Source organism: Priapulus caudatus, unplaced genomic scaffold, assembly GCF_000485595.1.
Source record: "Priapulus caudatus unplaced genomic scaffold, Priapulus_caudatus-5.0.1 Scaffold1783, whole genome shotgun sequence".
Lineage (NCBI taxonomy): Eukaryota > Metazoa > Priapulida > Priapulimorpha > Priapulimorphida > Priapulidae > Priapulus > Priapulus caudatus.
In genome coordinates, this window is record NW_014578844.1 from 27,202 (window position 1) to 52,897 (window position 25,696).

Here is a 25,696-nt window from a genome sequence, read left to right on the forward strand (position 1 = left end):
CACATGCACACACATACACACACAAACGAACAAACACACACACACAAACACACGTACATACATTTATACATGCATACATACATACATGCACGCACATGCCAAATTTGACAACTGTACGTTTGGCACGTGCCGTAGGCATGTAAAATTTTGAAATATTTAAGCCATTTTCCTGCAATCTGAGGCATACTGTGGGCCATATTCTCATGTCTGATGACACTATCTCAACCCTAGACTCAACCCTACAAGTTAGGATTTAAAACACTTTTCATGACTTTTCAGAGAGCGTACACAGTTAGGTTACTATAGTAATAATACATGTATTAAAACACAGGTAAGAATTGCAATTTCTCACAATTTCACGTGTTTTTGTATGTTTCCAACCATACTTTTTGGCTATTTGTAAGTCTGGAAACATTTTCTTGAAGAGTTCATTTGCATGGTCTGCCTCACTTCTGCACCAAGACAGACAATTCTCTATCTGCTGCAAAGAAGCTTGATATACTGGGTGTAGATTCCACTGCACCCGCATAGCACTTATGCTGTCACTCCTTCCTCCGTGCCCCACTTGAAAGTCTGTCTTGCATACCATGCAATAGCCATGATTAACACTGAGTTTTGACTTCACAAGTACAGGCCACATCTGTGTATATTCGTTCCTAAATTTCTGTAAAAGTCGGGTTTTTTGGATGGCAATGGCAATTGGACGCCATTCTCCCCACGTGTTAATCTGATTAGCAGACAAACTACGCGACACCTTCCAGACAGCGCCTGTCTGACTAGGCTGTTCCATTTACCGTAGACATGCCAGATACAAAATGCATAGAATTAGAAACACATTATAACACTGAGCGATGGTAGGGGGGGAGGGTGCAAAACTAAGGTAATGGCAGAGCATGCATTTCCAAGAAACTACTTGCGCAGTGACGGCTATTAATAACTTGCTGCATCTCTACTGCACCAGCGCGTGGCCAGTGCCAGGCACCGGCTGAAAAAAAACAATGTTTCCAAGCGAACAATGCAAACAATCAGTGCAAATTTTATGCAGTGCAACTGAAATGAGGAATATAACCTTGCCGCTGCGGAGTGCGGAAATTAAGCCTAGAAATCGTAATGATTCCGCAGAATGCAGAATGGTTGGAGACCTTGGTTGCCGCTAGACGCGCGGCTGTGCGTCACGATTACCGCTGTTTTGTTCCCCTCACCTTTTTCCCACGCCTACACGCCCTAGTCCTTCCTCTCACGCGTCACTTACATTTCACCCCTACTTTCCCCTTATCAATTCGCCATTTTTCTTTTTCCGCCGGCCAACGCCCTGAAAAACAAGAAATCGTTACTGCCTACGTCAAGCCCAAGCAATCGCTCCCCCCCCTCACAGTCTGCGCGCATCGCTGCCAGCATTACGTAGTGCCGCGTCACGCGATAAATACACAGCACACGTACCAGCCGATGCACGGCGCATCACAGCGTACCGCGCGGCAGTGAATTGCATCTGCGCCTGCGCACTGCACATGCGCTGCGACGTCGACTTTGTCACACAGTTCCCCCTCCCTGTTCTTTCATAGCCGATCAATACACGCGCCTGCGCACTGATGCCTACTCACTCGCATACATACGCCGCCTCAACCCCCCTCGTCACTCTCTGCGCATGCGCCACGCAGCACGCCTTGACGCACAGCAGACCTAAATTCCGTATCCCGCCACGTTTCGTACCCCCCCTCCCATATGCTTACACCACCCCCTAGGTTCTCGTAACCCCTATACCTCCTTCCCGTACCCCTCCGACCCCCCCCATGGCGACGAGGCTTACCCACCCGTTTTACCCCCGTCCTTTTACGGCCGACACGTCTCTCGACGATACAGACGATCACATTACCTTTCCCAAGCAGCAGCTCAACGCACTCGTTAAGGAAGTCCAGAGCTTACTCTTCGTGAGTGGCTTTCTCGTGTATGATGGGCGTAACGATTCACCAGTTACCTTCAAACAATGGCTTTTGAGTCCCGATCATTTACTCCTGATTATTGACGAGCATGACGACGGCAAACAGGCCAGGTTGGAATTGCGCTTACTGGCAGGCGAGCCAGCCAATTGCGCAGCAAAGGCCTTGAGTGCCACACCCACGCTGAGATGGCAGGGCTTGGCCGCCATTTTGAAAGAGCGCTACACCGATACGTCAAGTGCGCATATCGCCTTGCAGGAATTTAAACGCGCTAAGCAACGCTAGCACGAGTCCATACGGGCGTATTCCAAATGCCTCGAACATCATGCGCGCACCGCTTTTGGCAACCTTGCTGAATCTGACGTCGCTCCAAGCGCGACTCATCGATCAGTTTCTCGACGGCATTACGTCCCACACCTTAAAGCGCCTTCTCGTGCGGAAGAGGCCGCCCACCTACGCACAGGCAGTGCAACCTGCCTCGCAAGAGCCCGCCTTGGATGTTGAGTGCTCATGCACTCACACACGGTACCTGACCCACTGGTTGTTTCAAACGTTCCAGTTGCTACAATATTGGAGCAACAACTGCGCGAGCTTCGCAACATTGTCGTTCAGTTCACAAAGAAGGCGGCGCAACCCTGGGAAGAGCCGCAGCTTCCGCCGCCCGAGGCACGCCCGCAGTATCAACAGCCCCGTTTTTCGCCTCGCCAGTATGTCTCGCCCCACTGCTACCGCACGCTCATATGCTACCCGTCCGCCTTATGCACCGTCTGCGCCGGCCGGCTCACAAACAATGCGGCCGCCTCGTTTCCCCAATTACTGCTGCGCTACCCCACCCTTCGCCTGGACCCCGGATGGCACCGCCAGTTGCCATTTTTGTGAGAAGCCCGGCCACTATTGGCGTGAGTGCCGTGCACGCCACGATCGCACCGCTCAACATACCCAGGGAAACGCCCGGTCTCCCTTATCAATATGAGACGCTGAGGAGACCGGCCCAGTTCACTTTGTCTCACCCGCGCGTGCGTGCGCTACATACTAACAATTCCAGTCATCTTGCACCACTCTGAGGACACTCACACACCACACACTCACATAGGAGCCGCACCCGCGGACGCACTTATTGATATGGGCACGATGACACATCAGCGAAACGTTTTGGTTGAAGCTCAAGTCCCGCTATGCATATTGCTTTAGTGAGAACCACACACAAGTTTTGAAGTCGGCCTCGGGAGACCACTTATTCGTCCTGGGTCATGCGACCCTACCCATACACATTACCGACCCTATCGTTTCACACACATTCTTCATAGTACGCGGCATCTTGCGGGATGTCATCTTAGGTTTTGATTTCATGCGGGCGCACAATGTTCAGCTCGATTGTGGCCGCGCCACGCTTACCATAGCTAACGTCGCCGTTCGTCTTAAGCTAAGCAGTGCTGCTGACGACGCTAGTTCTATTTATACAGTCTCACTGCTCTACCCCTGCATGCTACAGCCAGTAAAACGTTGTTATGGCCGTTTCGATCAGCACGCCCCCCCCCCGCTCACACGTCCGTACTACTCACTGGTGGAAATGGGCCCGGCCAGCCCGCGAATTTTTTTTTCCCAAACGGTATAACATAGGAAGGATTTAGGCGCCTTCTGATTGGTTCATCCTGCCTCCTGATTGGTTCAAAAACAGGCGTGCACACATGTGTTTGCTTATTTAGCATATGTCATGTACTGTTTCTTATATATCCTGTGTGGCGTGGTGGATAGAACACCGTCGTTACTTCTGAAAGGTCGTTGGTTCGAATCCCGTTTGGTTTTTAATTATTTTTTTGTTTTCTGTATTTTTTTATCTTTATCCATTTAACTATTGTTTTCTAATTAACGGAAATATTTGCATGATTGATTTACAACAATTAAATATTTTAATTAAAATTTTTTTTTTAATAATTTAATTTCATTTATTAGTGTTAATTAAATTTAATTAGGGTAGATGTATCTGCTTTAGCAGGGAACAATTCCTCGCCTTTACTTCTTCGCCGCGCTGGATGATCACCATGGGACCCCTAATATCTATCACCTCGTAGGGATCGGGCTTAAACTTGGGGATCAGCTTGCCAGAAACATTATTCTTCATCAGGACTTTATCCCCTACACGGAGTTTGGACTCCTTTGTATGCCTGCGTCTGTCCGCATACCTTTTCATTTTCTCCTTGTTTCTGTTGTCAATGCCCCTCAGGACCGTATCGGAAATCTTTGCCGGGATTTGAGGCAGCTTGGTCGTACCCATATACCTATGGACAATGGACGCAGGGGTTTGCATGGTCGTACAGTGCGGGGTGTTACGATAATTCCACAGAAACCCATACATAACCTGTTTCCAAGGTTGTCTTTCAACCTGAGCGGCTGTACATGCTTTGTTCAATGGCTTATTGAAACTCTCGACATCCCCGTTGGCTTCTGGCCACAAAGGTGTCACTTTGCGGGGATGGAAACCCATGTATTTTGCGAAATTTGCGAACTCACTACTTTGAAACGGCGGACCGTTGTCGGTCTTCACTACATCGGGTATCCCTCGCGATGAGAATATCTTGTCGAGTACCGGGATTACAGTACGCGTGGCCGTCGAGTTGACAATCTCTACTTCTGGGAATCTACTGTAGTTGTCAATGACTACGAGCAGGTACTCTCCCTGAGGCAGTGTACCATTAAAGCCTACACTGACCTCTGACCACGGACGATCTGGTAACTTCGTCATGCGGAGCGGCTCACGTGAGCCACCACTTGTCGAGGCCTGACATGGAACGCACGACAAAACCTTGTCTCTAACTATCTGATTCATGTTCAGGAACCAGACTTTCTCCCGCAACAACGCGAGTTTTGCTCACGCCTTGATGGCCTTCATGAGCAATATCTACAACTCGGTTCTGTAGACTCACAGGGAGCACAATCCTGCCTTGCTTCACAACTATGCTTTCTCTGCTCACTGACAGTTCTCCTTGCACCTTGCTATAAGGAGTAAGGCCTGCCTGCTCTTTGGCTTCATGCCACCTTCCGGACCTAACTAGCTTTCTGACTTTACAGAGCGTCGGGTCTAACTCGCAAGCAACTCGCACCTCTTCAAACGTGACGGCCTTCGGCACTGAACTCTGCACTATGAAGCTAATGTATTCTTCTGCTACCCTCTGTTCGTGGCTGCTAACCATGTTCGGCAACCCAACGGGATGACGGGACAGGTAGTCTGCTGGGTTTTCTTTACCCACTTGGTGCCTAATCTCGAACTCATACGGCAACATCCGAAGCGACCATCTCTCGAGTCGAGCTGACAGTTTAGCTCGAGGATTTCCGTACATGGACAACAACGGCTTGTGATCCGTGTAAATAGCCACTCTGTGACCATGAACATACAAATGGAAATGTTCAAGCGACCACACTACACCTAACGCTTCTCTCTCTAACTGGCAGTACATTGTTCGGTCGGGGTCAACGACCTACAACGCGACCCTTCTGACACAAGATAGCTCCAACACCAATTGGGGAGGCATCAGTGTAAATCTCACTCTCTGACTTGGTGTCAAAATACGCTAGCACGGGCCGCTTACTCAATATCTCTTTCACCGCGTTCAACGCATCGGATTGGTCCTTTCCCCACTCAAAATCGACATCATGGTGGGTCAACTTTCTCAACGGAGCGATAATGGTCGAATAGTTGGGAATGAAACGAGCGCTGAAATTTAGAGTTCCAACTAAACTGTGTACTTCGGCGGTAGAGGTCGGATCTGAAGCTTCCAACAGAGCTTCTACCTTTTGCGGATCGGGTGACAGACCGCGCTTCAACAACACGAATCCGAAGAACTCTACCGATTCCTTGTTGAAATCGCACTTCACGAGAGTTAACGTGAGACCCTTCTGCCTCAGACACTCTAACACTGACAGTAGCGCTTTATCATGCGACTCCTGATCTACACCGAACACTACAATGTCATCTGATATATTTATGGCACCTGGTACCAGGGCCCTAGCTAGGATTTTTTTTTCTGTAGCCAAACAATTAGCCAGAATCAATTTTCATTAGCCAATTTGGATTCCTGTTAGCCACATCTGTAGCCTAACATTTTATGAACACAAACAGGCGATAAATAATTTTTCTTTTCTTTATTTTTTCACAAACTTTAAGATACGTTTTTCATGGTAAATACATCAGAAAACGTACTTATCTAGCGGTCATAAACCCTTGTTTATGTTTACCCTCATAAACCCTTGGTCATAACCGGGCGTTTGTTCTCTTGTCAAAGGCAAAGCAAATCGAAGCAGCCAATCAGAAGGCGCTAAATTCTTCGCTATGTTATACAGTTTGGGAAAAAAAATTTCGCGGCTAGCCCACCCCAATATTTATACAGTCGATACCGTTACTACGCCCACCTCCTCCCCCTATGTCCACGTGCCCCTTTTCAATGACACGTCGGCACCCATCACTCAGCCGCGTGGCTCTGCATTGGCCATAGCATGCAAGGTTACCCCCCAGTCGCCGACGCCTCGCCCCTCGCACGCATCCATCACAAGCCACCCGCTGCTAATGCTGCGACCCCAGCCATGTCGCATACCCACCGCACGCCCACAAGCCCACGTCAACCACGTCGCAGCGCACAACCACTGGAAGTTACCCGTTGATCTCACTCACCTAACGGGCCAGCATCGCAAATCCATTCAGAATCTCATTGAAGCAAACAATGATTTGTTCGCGCTCAATGATGCCGAGCTCGGGCGCACGCACCTTGTTAAGATGCACATTGACACGACAACCCATCCACCGATACGGCAGAAACCTTATCGTACTCCATTCAATTATCGCCACGCAATGGACTCACAATGCCGCCATTATCACGCCATCGCAAAGCCAGTGGGGAAGCCCTGCCTTTATCGTCCTGAAACAAGACGACCCTCTCGGCAGAATGGTCATTGACTACCGCCGTTTGAACGCCATAACCAAGAAGGATATCTACCCCTCCCTCGTATCGACGACATTCTAGCTTCATTAGGTAAATCGCACTTCTACTCAACCTTAGATCTTAAATCCAGGTATTTCCAAATACCGATGGCCCCCGAGATTGTCGATAAGACCTGTATAGCTACACACGACCAGTCATATTCACCTTGTCCTCCCGTTTGGGCTCGCCAACGCCCTAGCGTTTTCCAGAAACTTTTGATCATGGTTCTCTCTGACCTTCAGAACAAGTGTGCTATCCCCTACATTGACAACATCATCATCCATTCGCCGAATCAGCAGAAGCACCTTGCCGACATACAACAGGTCTGCCACCGACTACATCAAGCGGGTCTCAAACTCAACCCTGCTAAATGCGTTTTCTTGAAGCAGTCCGTCAAATATCTGGGACACGTCATCTCCCCGCACGGTATTACACCGGACGCAGCCAAAGTTACGGCAATCCAACAGCTCAAGCCGCCGGCAAACGTCCGACAAGTCAGATCGTTTCTAGGCATGGCTAATTACTATCGCGCGCACATCAAATCATTTGCAAACATTGGCATGCCGTTGACCACCGTAACCAAGAAGAATGCACACTTCAAATAGACTGACGACGCCGAGACCGCCTTTCAAGAGTTGCGAGCCAAACTCGTCTCGGCGCCCATTCTCGCATATCCCGACTAGAGGTGTAACGATAAATCATGAATAGCGATATTCACGATTTTTCATCCGAATCGTGATTCACGATTCATGGCAATGAATACCGTGAACGTTGATTACGAATTTACGATGGCCACTTCAGCACGCAATACTGATCGAATTTTGACCAATCAGAGCGCGAGGTTTATTCAGCGCGAGTCTACACTGTAAACACTAAACATGGCGCCCAAGAGAACGCTGGCAAAGCCGCCGGCTACTTTCAAAAGTAAAGTGTGGAAACATTTCGGATTTCCTGTAGAAAATGAAGTTATATTAAAAACAAAAACAATCTGTTGAGAGTGTGGGGCCGAGCTAAAATACATGACTGGAAATACCACGAACATGACGGCCCACTTAAGACACACCACCCCAAGCATGCCAAGTTACTATTATCAGAGGAAGAACCCACGCACGATCAGGCTGGGGAAACTTCGGGCAGTCAGAAGACACTGAAACAAGCATTCCAGCAGCCCTTCGCCAACTCATCACCACGAGCGACCGCAATAACACGTCAAGTAGGGGTTTTCATTGCCGAGGATCTTCGTCCTTACTCTGTGGTTGAAAAAGCTGGCTTTCAGAAAATAGTGAAACTTTTAGAGCCCCGATACAAGGTACGCTATGACTGCTACAGTCACTCAGTCAGTCACTCAAGTCAAGGGGCATTGTTAAATAAAATCATGATGGCATCCAACATTTTGATCAGATTAAATTAATTCAGAATATATAAATATAATAGGCAATAGTTGACTAGTAGTAGACATTTAATTATAATTATGATTAAAAATAAATAAATAAAATCTAAATAATATAACAAGATGTATATGATTAAAAATAAATAAATATAACAAGATGCATGATTTAAAAAATTAATAAAACTAAATAGATAAATATATGGATTATCTAAAAAAAAAAATAGATCTATGATCATAATGTATTATATTTATATAATATGAATTATTACCTTAATAGTAACTATGTAATTTCAGGTCCCCAGTCGCCAACATTTCAGTACAAAGGTAATCCCAGAGCTCTACAAGGAAACGAAGGCAAAGCTGTTGACAGAACTCAGAGATGCACCGATGATTGCATTGACAACTGATGGGTGGACGTCAAGGGCTACAGTCTCTTACATAACCATCACTGCTCATTACATGTCTGGTGATGACTGGAAATTACACAGCCGTGTCCTACAGACTAGGGCCTTGTATAAATCACACACTGGAGAACACATCGGTAATGTTCTCACCGATGCATTAGAAGAATGGAACATCAAGCGTCCCATACAAGCGATGGGAAATCCTGTAGTTACTGATAATGCATCAAACATGGACATCGCCGTCCGTGAGGCAGGAATAGGACCGCACGTGAAATGTTTTGCGCACACCATTAACCTCGCAACTCAGAGAGGATTGCAGACACCCGCAATGGAACGACTTCTGGGCCGTTTTAAGAGAATCATAAACTACTTTCATAGAAGTACATCAGCTGCAGCTCTGCTCAAAGAAAAACAAAAAATGCTGCAACTACCAGTGCACAAGTTATTGATAGATGTCAGCACGCGCTGGAACAGTAGTTACGACATGATGCAGAGATTCCTAGAGCAACAACCAGCAATCGTTGCAACACTCCTCAGTCCAGAACTCAGAAAGGCATCCAAGGATATTTATACCCTGAAAGATGATGACATATCAAATGCAGAAGAAGCCATTGCTTTGCTGAAGCCGATGAAATCTATCACAGTGATACTTTGTGACGAAGCTTCTCCCACGATCTCATTGATTCATCCTCTACAGCACCAGATCCTCCAAACCATGACAGCAGTAAATAATGATTCACCTATGACGATTAACTTGAAGACTGCCATCCGAAATGACATCACGAAAAGGTATGCTGATCCAGATGTTATTGCACTGCTTCTGTTGTGTACCTGTTTGGATCCCAGGTTCCGTGCATTCACACATATTGATGAAGGGCTACGTGCTGAAGTCTATGTGACACTGAGAGTCAAGGCAATTGCTTTGAACACAAAAATCCAACAACAACAACAACAAGCTGTACATACAGCTCCTGTACCGCTGGAAGTTGGAGCAAATGTAACAGAATCTCATCATCCGATTTCGGACCATGAAGAATCAGATCAATCTGTTGCATCGTCTTCCACGTCTGACCTTCATGGTGATTCTGGTGATGGTCAACCAGCAAGGAAGAAATCTGCACTGGAAGACTTATTTGGGAGTGGCTTACTGGTTACAGGCTTAGAGCAGCAGCAGACAATAGAAAGTAGAGTCAATGACGAAATTCGTCGATATCGTTCAGAGCCACCAATTCCCATCAATAGTTCACCATTAGATTGGTGGTCTACTCATCAACATGCCTTCCAATTACTAGCAAATGTTGCAAAAGCGTACCTGTCTATTCCCGCTACCTCGGTTCCAAGTGAGTCTTTTCCAGTGCTGGGGATGTGGTAACAGCCCAAAGGTCGACCCTAAGTCCTGAGCATGTAGACCAACTGGTCTTTCTCAGCAAAAATTGTGAACTTCTGTAGGCCTACAGAAGTTCCCAATTTTTGCTTGAAGGGGTTGAAAGCTTAACTAAACTTAACCGTTACATGCTAAACTAAGTTTTGCATATATGTGATTGAATAATTTCATCAGATCTCTATAGTTCACATGTAAATAAAGTTTATCTCAGTTAGATCCAAAATAGATATAGATATAGTTAGACAAAAATTTCATCAGTGTAAGTATTTATAACTTATTTTGGATCTACCTGAGATAATTTTTATTTACATGTAAGTTTTGCATATCTTGAAAGTTGAAACAAGACTGTTACTTGTTGCTATTTCATGCTTTATGACTAGTCAGTCTTTATAATTTACGTTTGTTTTTAATGTTGTTGCTTTTTTGACAACTTGCTCAATGCTCATTGCTGATTGTTCATTGTTCAATTTCAAAGTGCAATGGATATTAGTTTGGGTTGTATGTACTATGTACTCAATCACTCATGGAGTCATGGTACTACATTCTAGTCTTTATTTTTTAGAACAGTATTACTTTGTTTACTTTGTTCATTGGTTAATGTTTATGTCTATCACACTCACTCACACAGTCCGTAGTGACTAGTGAGTTGACATTGTTAGTTGGTGTTAACTTGACTTGCTCAATAAAGAATGTTCAACGTTCATTATATAAATTAACATACAAAACATATAGTGTTGATTTTGGACTTTTATTATAATCACACACATTGTAGAAAATAATTAGGTGTTTTTTGTCTGACAAAAAAATGGTTTTGTCTTTATGGAAAAAATCGAATCGTGATGCATGAATCGTGAATCGAATCGAATCGTGGCGCATGTATATCGTTACACCTCTAATCCCGACACCGACAAACCATACAAGTTGTATACCGATGCCAGTGACTTCGCAGTTGGAGCCGTCCTAGCTCAGGACGATGATGACGGTCACGAGGTCGTCATACACTACATTTCTCATCAACTCACCCCCTCGCAGGCACGATGGGGCATCACACAACGCGAGGCATTCACCATAATCTATGCACTAGACACCATTCGCCACTATCTTGCTGGCGCTTCCCTCACCATCTACACAGACCATTAGCCACTCGAGTATTTCCTCACGTCGCCCACATTGAAGAATCCACGCTTGTTACGATGGGCCACGATTCTCAGCGAGTATCAGCCGAAGATACTATACCTTAAAGGCGCCAGAAACGTTCACGATCAATTGTCCAGAATCCCTGCTGGACACGATCACGTCAGCCTTGCCGACACACCCAATCCGCAGAATCATTACCTAACCCAGATCGATGTACATGACGACACCCCAGAGCACATGCCTGCTTCGTCACCACAACACACCATCGAGCTCCACCCTTCCGCCAACGATCATGCGCCTCCCACAACCCACGTCTCACCAACCCCGCCGCCCACACAGACCACATGTGAAGTAACCACCGCAGACCCCATGATTGAGACCATATCGCTAGACGCCATTCGCGCAGAACAGTATCAGGACACACACTTGTGCAAGATTCGCGCTGTTCTTACCGCGTCCATTCCAGCACTGAAAGATCTAAAGTCCGTTGCACGCTACTTGATCGATGACGATGACCTTATCTATTATGCAGCTGAACCCACACGGCATGAAGACCCCAGTATGCAAATCGTCATCCCACACAAATATCAACACCTCATTACCGTGGCTCATCAAGCCGCACATCTCGGTTTCCCCAAGACGTATGCACTCATTCGCAGCCGCTTCTATTGGCTAGGAATGTACGCCAACATTCATACGTTCGTCCGTAGTTGTGTTGCATGCAACTCCGCCAAGCTCCACCGCATACCGTCTCCACTGGGGGCTGCGCCATTCCCAGATTCGTCGTTCCAGGTGGTGTCAGTCGACACCTGCCAATTTCCGTTGACACCCAGAGGCCATCGCTACATCATTCATTTCCATTGTACTTATACAAGTTGGCCAGATTGTTTTCCGGTACGGGACAAGTCCGCGCAGACCGTCGCTGACCTCTTGGTCAACAAAATCATCCCTCGACATTCCTACCCGAAGATCCTACTCTCCGACAACGGCACCGCATTTTGCAACCATGTTATGGATGCCCTCACTCGCCACTTCGGCATAATGGCAGTCCGCTGCGCCCTCTACCACCCCACATCTAACGCGGCTTGTGAACGCTTCCATCGCATTTTAAATTCTATGATCGCAGCATCGTTAACCGACAGCAGACTAACTGGGACTTGTTGCTCCCATCTCTGCTCTCAGCGTACTGCGTAAGCATTAACGGCACATCGCAACACTTCCCCTTCTACCTGCTGTATGGCAGACAGCCAATGCTTCTGCTTGATAACTTGCTCCTACCCCGAAGGAAGACGTATGACAACGACCCCATTCAGCAAACTCGAACGTTTCCATCAGTCATACGTCCACATTCGCAATGCAACCCGTGACATGCGTGCACAAAATAAACGCCGCTATGATCGCCGCGCGCGCAAACAGCATTTCAAAGCCGAAGATCCGGTCTACTACCACGACCCCGTACTTCAACCAGACACCACACGCAAGCTCGCATCGCCCTGGAAACCCTTTTATACTATAATCAAAACGCTGTCACCGAAGAAGTGCCTCATTCAACACAAGTCGAGCATGCGTCACATTACAACGCACATCGACAACCTCCGGGCAGCGCATCCCTCCGCTCGCTGGGACAAGCCCCGCCGCCCAGTGCCCGAGAAGGCACCTGCGCAGCCCCGTGCCGCTCCCCTGAGGCTACAGCCACGGCGGCAAGCTACGCTCGCGCATCCAGATGCAGCACGTGCATCCACACACTCGAGCGACTCGCAACCAGATTCTGACAGCGACGACCCTCCACAGCCCCAATCGGCGTCCGACAGTGACTTCAGCTCTACCGATCTCATTTTGCTGGCACGTTTCCGCGAAACACCACCTGCCGCACCCACCAGCGACGATTTCTCTGATCAAGGAATCCAGCCAGTGGTGCCCAGCCAGGAAACAACCACCTACGAAGTGCATACTACAGGTTCCGGATCCTGTATATATCCACTGAAACGTCCACGGACACCAGACCGATCACACCGCTCAGACACTGCCCGAAGACCCAGAGCACTCAAACGTTATGCTCAGGGAGCGCACCACTACGGCGTCTCTGTGCACGCCCGAATCGTCGCAACACGTGCCGGTAGTAACCCTATCAACGCAAGGCATACCGTTGCATCCTCCGAATGACGCCCCCGCCCGCAGCACCAACATCTGCCAATCCGCGCCTCCAACCACAACACCCGCGCCACCTTCACATGCAGATATATGCGCGATCGCAAGTCGTCCCCACGCTGCAGAAGCTCGCATGACGCCATTCAGCCTGTCTCCATGCCTCTCCGATGCTCGCCTATTAACAGCGCATAGCACACACTATGGCACACTCTATGGCGCACGGGGCCACACGTGGCAATGGGGCATGGCTAAAGCCCAGCCATAATGCCCATTATATGCCGCATCCAACTCGTGTCATTTTTTTATTGTCAGGACGAGCATACCGTAGTCGTAGAGCGCGGTGCACATTCGTAATCCCGGAGACTTCAGTAGCCCCGTACATCCCGGAAGCTCCTGCGGTCACGGTTATAGCATACCGCTTTCCTCGCACGTTCATGCATGCACATGACGATATTGAGCCTTTTACGGCTCGGTTTCTCCGTGTTTCGATGCACGATAGAGCTCGTATTATATAATATATATATAATAACTATAATTTAACGACGCACGCCAACGGTCTTATCGCGCCTGTAACCAACATGTCTACCTCGTAGCAAGCGTATTTACCTAGAACGATGGCAGCCGCCAATGCAGCGCCGCGTGCAACTGCGGATCCCCAGCCGCTACCGCCGCGCCCGACCACCGCTGCCGCCACATCACAGGACCCCGACGCCTCTATGTCTAGCAGCCCTGCCAGCAGGCCCCCCATCGCCTGGCCGCCGTCTGCCGCTACGACCACTACCCCTACAGCCTGGCGCACGACCACGACCCCAACCGCCGCCGTGGAATGACGTATTGATGTATTGATGTATTGCTGTATTGATGTGTCGACGTATTCATGTACTCACATATTGAGGTAATAAAGTTTCGACGTATCTCGTGTATTGCCGCGCTTTCTATAATGACGTCTTGCCGGTATCGCAGCACATAAATGTAGTGCTGAAATAGAGAAAAAAATAAAACACCATAAAATACAAAACCGAACAAATGCTGTCACACTTATAGCGTCCCTAACTTCGTAACTGTAACAGTCTTGCACCGTTTTGTCTCATATACGTCACCGTATTGCGTTCAGCGTATAGCGTATACCATTACCGGCTTCTCGGACGTTTCGCAGGCACAGCACCTATACCCCTGTGCGCGTTTCCCGGCACACATCCACCACTCCGACGCCCCGTCCTACTACGACAGCCAGGCCTCGAATTAAGTGACGAGAGGGGCAAGACAATTTTTTGGGGTCATGTGAGAAATTGCCTTGAATTTTCTCTAAAATTGATGGGCACTGAGGCAATTTTAAAAGGCATCGAGGCACTTTTGTAAAATAAAGGAAAACTCATAACAAATTAATACATCAACCTCTGCTAATGGAAGTACAGTAACAGGGTTCAACGTTAACTTTTTATTTCACTAGACCATCAGGCTAGTAACTCAGGAAAACCACTAGCCCTGACCTAAGTTTCACTAGCCCAGACCCAGACCATTGTTATGAAAAACTTTGTGTCATCGTATGAATTCTACTAAAATTTCTCTAAATTCCTTCCATACTCCTGTCCACCTTCCACCTTCACTTCGCCAAGCTACTTCGCGATCCACGTCTTACGGTACGAGGTTACTTGTATTCGGTTACGGTTTCGGTCGGTGTTTGTAGACATGTGTTTAGTATCGTAGAGTTGTTTGTTTAGGCTGTTAAAGTGCAAGCCACCTGTGACGCATATTCTGTGGTGTAATAGAACGCACGAAGAGTAGCTTTTATAATACTGTGTTCGTGTTATCTATCGACGGGACCCGACGCTACCCTTAAGGTGACTACCTCACACATGCTAGACCGAGAACCTGGAGAAGGGGAAGTGCAGAGCTTCCTTAGACCATTTCCTAATTCAAAAAGATGCAGAATATATCTCCTATAAGTCATTCCCCTGTGATTATTCAGATCATGACTTTATTACCACAATATCTGACATAAAAACAAAGCAGGACCCCCAAAGTGAATGGATTATGACAAGAGATATAAAAAACATTACAGCAGAACACTTCATATCAGACCTACAAAAAATGAATTGGGAAGGGATCTACAAAACTACAGATATCAACAATCAAGTGGCTATACTCCTATACAATATACAATACTGTCTAGAAATACATGCTCCAATGCGACACATTAAACAAGTGCCGCAGAACGACAGCACTCTTTCGCTCTCTCGCTCTTGCTCTCTCTTCCCTTCGCGCTCTCTCTCTCCCTCTCCCTCTCCCTACCACTACTCTCGTCTCTCTCTCCTCGGCTCGATCACACTCTCTCTCTCTCTCTCTCTCTCTTGCTCTCTCTTCCCTTCACGCTCTCTCTCTCTCCCTCTTCCTCTCTCTCTCGCTCACACTCACTCTCCATCGTTGTCTCTCTCTTTCTTTGTCTTTGTCTTTCTCTCTCCCTCTCTCTTCCTGCCTCTCTCTCTCTCTCTTTCTCTCTCACTCTTTCGCGCGCTCTCTCTCTTTCTCTCTCTCTCTCTCGCTCTCTCTATCACTCTCTCTCTTCCTCTCTTCTTCGCTCGTCTCTCTCCTCTCTCTCTCTCTCTCTCTCTGCGTGCTCCTCTCTCTCTCTCTCTTCCCCTCGCTCGCTCTCTCTCTCTCTCTCTCTCTCTCAATTTCTCTCTTTCCCGAGGCGGTAGCGGGCTGCCGGACGAAGCTGTAGCACTGATTGTCTATACAGATGTCTGATTGTCTATCAGACTGATTGTCTTATGGTCTTCTAACCCTAGCAAGACCGTTTCGTGAAGCTAGCAAGGCAGTAACCGTTTTTTATATAACTTCAGATAAATGTTTTAACTATAGTATATGTTATTCGGGTGGCACTCCGGCAGCCCATGTTTATTACTATGTTAACTCGGGTTCCCAGCAGCGCAGGATGGTAGAAAATTATGAAAAATTGTGCTTGAAAAAGCTGCTGTCCGGCCAGACAAGCTACCTGACAGATCTACTTGTCCTCCGTGAAATGGACAAGTACCGACAAAGGGATAGCCCTTATTTCGAACACTGGATGGTATCAGGAACCTTCTCAGAGAAATGTTCGTTGGAATCGTTTATGAAGTTGCCACGAGATGGCGCGTTACGTTTGAATGTCTTAAGATTAAGAGATGGAAGCTGGAAGCTTCCATCGGTATGTAGTATAGGCAACAGCACTATTTGCAAGACAGAATAGGTTAAGCCCTCATCCATTTACCTACGCCAAGCCTACAGGCTGAAATAGAGACGTGCCCCTATGTAACTAATTAACGCAGGCAAAAAAGTACACCATCACTATCACCACCACATGCACTGCAGTAGCCACTGTAAGTTAACATTACATTACATGTAACACACTGACAGTACAGAATGCCACTGAAATTATACGATTTAAGGAGCATAAACCTTCTTCAAGCAATTAGTTTTTGAAATTTCACTGTGACATTGTAGTGCTCATACATCCAGGCATTGTATAAATCTACTAGCAACCGGCAGTCAAATTCTTTCTAACAGTAAACAAATCCAATTTAACCTCCTCTTGAGGGTCAAAAGGTTATCAGACACTTACTCTTCGCATGTCAGTGGAAAGCACATTTCATGATCCTTTCAATAAAGCCAAAAAACTGGTTAGTCAGCCGCTAAAACAAAAAAGTTTTTCAAATCGCTCCGTCAGCACCATGTCCTCAGAAAATGTCTAAAATCTGCCTGTGGCCCATTGACCTTTGACCTGTGACGGTCCAATTTCGGACAGTGATGGCTGTTTGCCTCCATGAAGCTATACACCGACTATCACGAGCCTAGGTCGAGCCGTTTAGAATTTTGTGCCGGCATTCTGCATTTCCTCCCGTATACCTTAGTTATAGGAGGGAATGTTCCCCTTTTTTTACACCTCTTAACCTTTGACCTATGACCCCCAGCTTCGACATCCCAACTCGTTTTCGGATTACCCTCCGCGCCCCGGTCCCGAATATGCGTGACCGTACGTCGAGCCGTTTAGATTTTGTGCCGCACTGTTGACGGACGCACGGACGCTCGCACGGACGACGATCATGCGATTCTACAAGCTGCATCTGACTATGTCAGAATGAGCTAAAAACTATGGGCGCCAATGAAAAAGAACACAAAAGACACCCCCTGGTTCAATCCAGAGCTACGCAGTCTACAGGTGCAGAAAAAAAAGAGCGAATATAAAAAAACAGTATTAAAAGCATGAAACAAGAAGATTATGTTGACTACAAACAAATTAGAAATCGATTTAATAACCTTAATTCCAAGGCAAAAAACAAATACTACAAAAACAAAAGTAATGAGGCAAAATCACCAAAGATAAATGGAAACTCATTAATGAAACGCTTAACAGATGTAGAGATAAAAAGAGCTATATACATGAAATCAAATCTAATAAAATTATCACCACAGACTTAAAAGACATAGCCACATATTAAAATTCAAAATTCTTAGACATGGGTAAATTTAGTAACCCAATACCTCCCTATCTACAGAACATAAAAAATTGCTCAAGTCAGCATATACTAACACATCATTCTCATTCCAAGCTGTTAGTGAAGTGACAATATTAAACATTTTACAACAAATGAACTCGAAAAGTCGTCTGGTCCTTCAGAAATTACCCATGTCAGTATTAATGATGAGTAAAAATATCCTGCACACGCTCATATCTCAAATAGCATATATGTACGCCAAATGAACTCATGAGGAGTGAATTTGCGCTAATTTTGCAAACAGCTGAACGCAAACCCGTACATAAAAAAGGAGATAGAGATAATCCAGAGAACTACAGACCTATCTCAATAGTTCATTGTTTTGGTAAGTTACTAGAAAAAGTATTATACACTCAAATCTGCGATTACCTAGAAAGAAACTCCCTCCCTACTATACAAAATGCAATTTGGTTTTCGGAAAAATCACAGTACCACTGACGCACTAATTACGACTACAGAGTACTGGAGGCACAATTTGGACAATAACAAATTTGTAGCGACCGCATTTCTTGACTTAAGCAAAGGTTTTGACAGCATATCCCACAAAACATTGCTTCAAAAACTAAAACAAATATGATTTGACACATACTCTACAACACTGATTCATGAATACTTAAGAGACAGAAAACAGAGAGTGAAAATTAACAACACCACATCAGAATGGGGGGCTATTGTTAGAGGAGTCCCACAGGGGACATTACTGGGACCGTTACTATTCTGCATATATGTACATCAACAATATACCAAACATACTCAAAAATGTTAACTGACCCAATATGCTGACGATACATGTATATATGCCACAAATTCAGATCCAAATGAGGCTGTTAATACACTGCAAATGAATGTGGAAAAAATTAAACAGGTATTCGATTACCAAAATTTACAAATGAACCCAGACAAAACAGAATTCATGCTATTTTGCCCCAACAGTAATAAAATTGTGGATACTAACAAAATTGAGTTGGAAATAAGTAACAACTCGATACCACAATCGAGAACAGTAAAATTTTTAGGTATGTATATAGATCAGCATTTAACGTGAAATGACCATACTGACTACATAGGTCTCTCTCCTACCCCTGAGCCATGCTGAAACAACCCCAAATAAAATCAATCCAAGAACAAGTGAGAAAATGTACACATGCAATTTATTTATATATATATACAAGAGCGTACAACGGTGAAATGCTGAAACCATGTTGCAGTATTAGTCGAATTAATCAACTTTCCGTTTTATTTTGACGATTCTTTGCAGTATTATCGATCAGCTGTCCTACCTTGTTAATATAAAACAAACGACTTGTCCCTACGATGCTCCTACGCTGAGATAATGAGCGGTGAAAATCTGGTATTTTCGCCAAAAACCATTAATCATTTAAAAAATTATAAAGTTGTTGTAGATTGATGTTTCCTGGTTTTCAATATTTTAATATTTATATATACGCAGGCTTTCATTTTTAAGGGGCGCGATCGCGCCCGCGCTCCACCGCGCACCCGAAATTGTGCCGTGGTACGTGCATCATCGCGCCTCATAAAAGTGGTTGAAATATCGCACACCAAAAGTCCCTTACTACTAGTAATACTGGCAATGCCACCTGTCACAATTATTACAAAGGTTAGCGACACACAACAATTTGTGGTGTGTAAGTAACTGAACGTATGACAGAGGTACAGGTTACTACCCTCTGGTTTATCCAACTAGACAACAGCATCCAAATACAGGTACCTACACGGTAGCCACAAGTTACCTGCTCGTTTTCCATTATACGTGGCGAGAAGTGGTTTTCTGCCGACGTGAAACAGTCGTAGGGCTGGAGGGGCTACATACGTAGCTGCTACGTACAAGTAATTTGGCTAGTTTGTTGATGGATTGTAATGATATTTCGTGCTGAAATATGCAGATACATGGATTAGAGTCTCTAAGGATGAAGATCAGAATAAATAAAACAAGTTTATTTTTACATCCGATCAACTCTTTTATTAATCTGTGTGCTAGTGTTGGGTTGTTGGATGAAAAGAATGTAATCATGTCGAAGCCATTGAATGAATGAAGGTGAAGATGAATGATAATCAGTGGATTGACATGACATCCCAATTTTCGTTTTCGATTTCACTCTAGACTGAGGATTGGTCATGATTCCATCATCACACCCCAAGAGGCATGATGGAGAGCCCTCAAGTTGCTCTCCATCATCCCTTTTGAGGGTGTTGATTTTTAGTGGAGCTCTCCATCATATCATACCTCTTAAGGGTGTGATTTTTTAGTGGAGCTCTCCATTATGCCTCTTAAGGGTGTGATTATGGAGCGTGAAAAGACCCGCTATGGTGTCCTAGGGGAGTCATTAGTAGTACTCCTGTACTTTTCAAATCTGAAAGCCTGTATACGAGTATATGATGCTTATTTATGCTCGCGCCAACGCAAGTTGCAACGCTATGGTATGTTATGTCGTTTCGGGTTTTCCGCATTCCTATCTAAAAACATGCGCAGTGGAAACATGGCGGTTGGCGGTGAAAGTGAAATTTGGTTCGGCTCTTGAAATTTACACTGTGCACAGCGAACTAAGGTATTGGTTTTAATAACAATGCTGGAATACTATAAGGTGAAGGTTATACTTAATACTAAACAAGGCAGAAATGCTTAGATGATCATTTTATTTGAGATATACGTAATTGTTCGGTAGTTTTTGTAGAGATACAAGATTTTCCAATGGATGGATGTCAGGCTGTGTATATCGACGGGAGTCACACAGCCTGGTTGGGTTATATCGGATGTAGAGACAAGCGGTTGGTCGTTTTAGAGAGCAAAGAAGGACGTGGATATTCGTCCTAGCATCAGACACCTGTTCGTATGCGCTATTCGTCCGAGCAGTTGTTGCGAATGCGCTGTTCATGTTGTATTACATAAATGTAATATAATGCTAGTCTAGGGAGTCACCTACTCCCTAACCACGCCTACTCTCTACCCCCAACCCTAACCCTAACACTAACTATAAACCGGCTCGGCTCTCTCATATACGCGAGTCATAGTACCAAACACTATCTATGGTGTATAACCACATACGCAACGCATGTATGCAGGGGCGTCACAGCCGTAGGGCTGCCGTAGCAAAACGCTACGGGCCCCCAGCCTAAATTAATTTAGAGCGTCTAGATTTCAAAATTTTGCTCAGCCCCCCAGCCCTTCACACTTCCTACCTCCGGCTCTCGTGCCGTGCGCCTGCGGCATGCAACATGAACAGCGCATGCGCAACAACTGCTTGGACAGATAGCGCATACGAACAGGTGTCCGATGCTCGGACGAATATCCACGTCGAGCAAAGAATGCTGCTTAACACAATACCATGAATTTAGTCTAGACTCGCAGACAAAGTCGAATAATATTGCCGTGAAATAGCACTATTTTCCCGTTGTACACTCTAGTCTAGGTATTATCAGGTACTATTAGCTCCTCTCCGGGTATAAATCTCCTGCCCCTGGTATTATTAGCTCTTGCCAGTCTTGGTTGTATGTGTAATTTGTAGGCAGTGTCTAAACGACCGGACCCGGTTTCGGAGTCCTGGGGCCGGTTTCACGAAGCGTACTTTACTTAAGTATGATTAAATCACTAATCATACTTAACTTCCTGTAATTATGATTAGTTAATCATACTTAAAAATCTGTTTCAAGTACATATTCCAACATATTTACATATTTAAGTACATATTTAACTAATCACATAAGTAGCCGACTTCAAGTTCAACATGAATCGACTGGTACTCGCTCCCCTCTCGGCTTAGTTACTCGATGGGACCTAGTGTAGTGCCTCTAGGGTAGACGACTACGGTTCGACAGACGTTAGTTCACAACGCGTGTCCAGTAGTAGGATTCAGAGTCCGCTCCTGTCGGTGTATTAAGGCAGGACGGCGATGAACACGTAGCAGATAACAGGTAGTACCAGATGAACAGAACACGGTGAGATGCGGTTAACGATACGGGGATATAGCTTTTATTGCGTGTTACTAATGTACAAATGATTCCCCTGCATTCGTATATGCAGCGGACCTTTTAATAGTTTTATTGATCCCGTCTAATATCTACGCGTCGCCGGCTCCGTCTGCTTCCCTCACGTTCGTCCTTGTCTTGCGTGGATCCACAGTCTCCCAGGTGTCTCCCTCGCAGTCGCTCCTAGCTCTACCAGAATGCCGTTCTTCGCCCGTTTTATTCCCCTCTCCCGTTCGGCTCTGGTTTACACCTACCTGAAAAACCGGTGCGTCTACCCTCTCTACAAATCCGCTGCCGTTCGCTCTCTCTCTGTTCCTTCCTCCCTCTCCCTAGACTTGAAAACAACTCTCCCTCTTTTCCGTCGTCCTCGGCTGCCTCTTCTCCTTCTCCTTCTTCTTCCTCTTCCTGTTCTTCCTGGACCTGTACCTATAACTCCCTCTTCCTCTTTCTCTTCGTCCTCGGCTGCTTCTTCTCCTTCTTCTTCTTCCTCCTACCTAGCCTGAAAATAACTCTCCCTCTTTTCCGTCGTCCTCGGCTGCCTCTTCTCCTTCTCCTTCTTCTTCCTCTTCCTGTTCTTCCTGGACCTGTACCTATAACTGCCTGAGCTGCGATTCTGTGCTCCTTTTATACCCGCTGGCAACACCCCCCCCCTAGGGCGTTGCGCCCTCCGTACCTGGCAGTACCGTGCATGACTCATTGCAATGTCGCAACCCGACCGCCCGTGCTTGGCACCGATTATTGCGTCATCGCAGGCAACTCATTTCTAAGTGAATATTCCTCGTTTTCGCCCGACAGGCGGCAGCAGCAGTATGATCCAATATGGCTGCGCCCAGGGGTGTGCGTGTTGACATATATTTATGTGCAATCTATATCTTATCCTCTCTTTAGTCAATATATATCGTTACTCTCTCTATACGGTGAGTTCAGTCTATTGGTCACGATCTAGTCTACTAGTCCCGTAAGTGATACACCCCCGAGATCTCCACACTAGTACTACCTACATATCTTCTAGTACTAGCAACTAATTATGCTGAGAGGGTCTATGTCCCCCGGGTACTGCCGGAACGTACCTGGGTACGGTCCGGTATACCGGAACGTACCCTGGCACTATCTAATATGCCGAACCGTACCTGGCCTACTCCACTAACGAGTCTAGGGAGTCGCCTACGCCTACTCCCTAACCCGAACCCTAATCCTAACCCTAACCCTAATGCTAACCCTAACCATATCCAATAGTGACCAGGGTACGTTCCGGCAGTACCCTGGGGCAAGGAGCTACATATAACAAGGAGAAGAAGCAGATTGGCTGTGTGCTTTTCGCCTCAAGGACGCCATTATGGACCATAATCAGCTGAAACGGCTGTGCAGATCCGTCCCCCAGAGACAATAGAACACTAATCTGTTCTGGAGCAATATGACCAAATATGCAAATATTTGGGCCAGATATGGCGGCGCTTCCTCTCCTTGTTATAACTTATATGTAGCTCCTTGCCCTCGGGGACATAGACCCTATGAGCACTAATTATGATTAGTGGATTTAATCATATGCCCCCGAGTAGGATAAACTATTGTGATTAACTTAATCATGATTAAAGTTAATTACGCTTTGTGAAACAGTCACTTCAATTTAAGTACGAGAAGTTAATCATGATTAGTGATTTAATCACGATTCAATACTTAAGTACGCTTCGTGAAACCGGCCCCTGAAAACTAAACAACTGGCTCTCTTCTCTGATTGGTCAGTTTCCGAACATAACAGGACAAATATATAATAATATGAATAGGACAATTTTTAATGCAAAACATAAAGAAATATATTTAATTCCGAACATAAACAAAAGTTACAGAACAGAAACAAATAAAATACAAAGCAATATACAATTAGAAAAAAAAACATCTTATGGGATTCGAACACAGACCCTTACTATCACGAAGCGAATGCTCTATACCGCTGAGTCACTTACTGACTTAGAACTACTTGGCAGTCGTAGATATAGTCATAGACCCTAACCCTAGCTCTAGTACTATAGGCTATAGAGTAACGAAGTGATGACGTCACGGTGGCATGACAATGAGCCTGCTGGTTCTACACAATCATATGCTCTGGTAGCCACAAGTTCCCATCTCGCTTAACACTACGTGGCGTAACAGTACGCCGTGTAACTAGTCGGAGAGCCTGGTCGGTTTAATGCTCTGGTAACATTAACTGTGTGTCGTGTTTTGTACCCGATTGTAACCATCATTCTGAGAGTCATTATTGCAGTTTTTATAGATTTCCAAAGGATGGAAGTGAAAAGCAACGGAAAAAAAATAAAATAATTAACAACAACAAAATTTAAAAAATTCATTAAATATTGTAAGATCGACTTGCTACCGATGCTTTACCGCTGTCTGCAGCGCACACACTCGTGTTTTACGTACGCACAACATTTTCACGCAGTTAACGTTATGGAGCCAGTGGCTTGTGTAGAACCAGCCCGTGCGTTGTCTTGCCAACGTGACGTCACACTTCGGTACTCTATAGCCCGCGTACATTGGGCTGCCTTCGGGTGGCACGATTTCTTCACTATGTCGGGACTAGATGCACCCGAACGTGATTTAATCCGAACGCGTAGTCCGACCGAGTTGTACCAAATCTCCGGAGGTTGGTCGAGCTCGTTTCAAGATGGCGGGCGTTAGTGGAAGGCGTTGGTAATTTCATTATGAAAAAGATTATCTTCGGGCAGTTGAACTGGAAATTTGTCCACTAACACCTAATGCTTGAGTGGACTCATCAAACTAAGCTGTCTGAGAAGAATTTGTTCATCATTGTCCATAATCATACTCAAAAACTCATAAAAACATGCTGAAGCGCGATTCTGTATGGGCGCCGCCATTTTGAATAAACCACGGTCGGTACTAATCCCATTCGGCTGTGATGGATGCCCGGTAGTCGTCTGGTCGGAACCGAGGTATCACAGCCGAAGGCGGCCTTGACTGCCGCAGTCAATGTACGCGGGCTATAGTACTAGTACTACTAGTCCGAGATTCCTCTGACCAATACCCACACCGACGATTTTGGTGGTTTTGGTGTGGGTTAGATGGTGTGGTGTTGGTGGTCTAACCCACACCAAAACCACCAAAATCGTCGGTGTGGGTTTTGGTCAGAGGAATCTCGGACTATAGTACTACTAGAGCTACTCTAACCCTAACCGGCCCGAATTCCCGTCACCTTCCTCTGCTAGGGCCCTGAAATCTATGTCCGTATTTGCGCGTGACATTTACGGACTCATATTACTTGCTCTCCGCAGTAAATTACCTGGAAATCCGTTAGTATTCCACCTTTTTTTGGGAACTCATAAATCACCTCACACAAGATCCGACATTGTTATTGACTGTACCCTACTGCCCTCTCGCGGCAATATTATGCATTCGCCGCCCCACCTCTTCCACTGATCTCTATAAAACATCTGGATAGGGAGTGTCTATATTCAGGCCGGTACGGGAGATTACGGTACGCATATATTTGCTAATATATTGACTATATCGCGCGTCAATAACTCAATATTCACAGAGAGTATAGCTAAGACATGTGTCTATAGGTATCTAGAATATATTATGCAAATGATCTCCCGTACCGGCTTGAATTCATATACTCTCTGTGAATATTGAGTTTATTGACGCACGATTAGTCAATATAGCAAATATATGCGCGCGAAGTGAATTACAGATGATTAAATTTCTAAAATTCTAGATACCTATAGACACATGTCTTAGCTATACTCTCTGTGAATATTGAGTTTATTGACGCGCACGATTAGTCAA

The 25,696-nt window shown here is 45.7% G+C and overlaps 3 protein-coding genes across 5 annotated transcripts in view; 1 reads left to right on the top strand and 2 right to left on the bottom strand.

Annotated features, from left to right (window-relative positions):
• LOC106817591 (keratin-associated protein 5-9-like) overlaps nt 1-25,293 on the bottom strand; it is a gene marked incomplete at its 3' end in the record, with an annotated part of 44,622 nt that extends 19,329 nt beyond the window's left edge. Inside the window, 3 exon segments of one of the 3 annotated variants that reach the window (XM_014822273.1) lie at nt 8,570-8,638; nt 14,261-14,351; nt 25,191-25,293. 3 annotated transcript variants of the gene reach the window in all.
• LOC106817589 (uncharacterized protein K02A2.6-like) lies at nt 3,907-4,680 on the bottom strand. Its single transcript, XM_014822270.1, has one exon. The coding sequence runs from the start codon at nt 4,678-4,680 to the stop codon at nt 3,907-3,909; it is 774 nt and encodes a 257-aa protein (XP_014677756.1).
• Nucleotides 7,132-11,784, top strand: LOC106817590 (zinc finger BED domain-containing protein 1-like; the record flags this gene model as incomplete). Its single annotated transcript, XM_014822271.1, has 4 exons — nt 7,132-7,336; nt 7,909-8,219; nt 8,595-9,888; nt 11,692-11,784. Coding segments are annotated over exons 1-4 (1,903 nt in total), but the record flags the coding sequence as incomplete, so codon positions are not given.
• Nucleotides 25,294-25,696: the final 403 nt, after the last annotated feature.

Coding starts and splice junctions, on each gene's coding strand:
- LOC106817589 (XM_014822270.1), bottom strand. CDS start 4,680: ATGACGAAGTTACCAGATCGTCCGTGGTCAGAGGTCAGTGTAGGCTTT.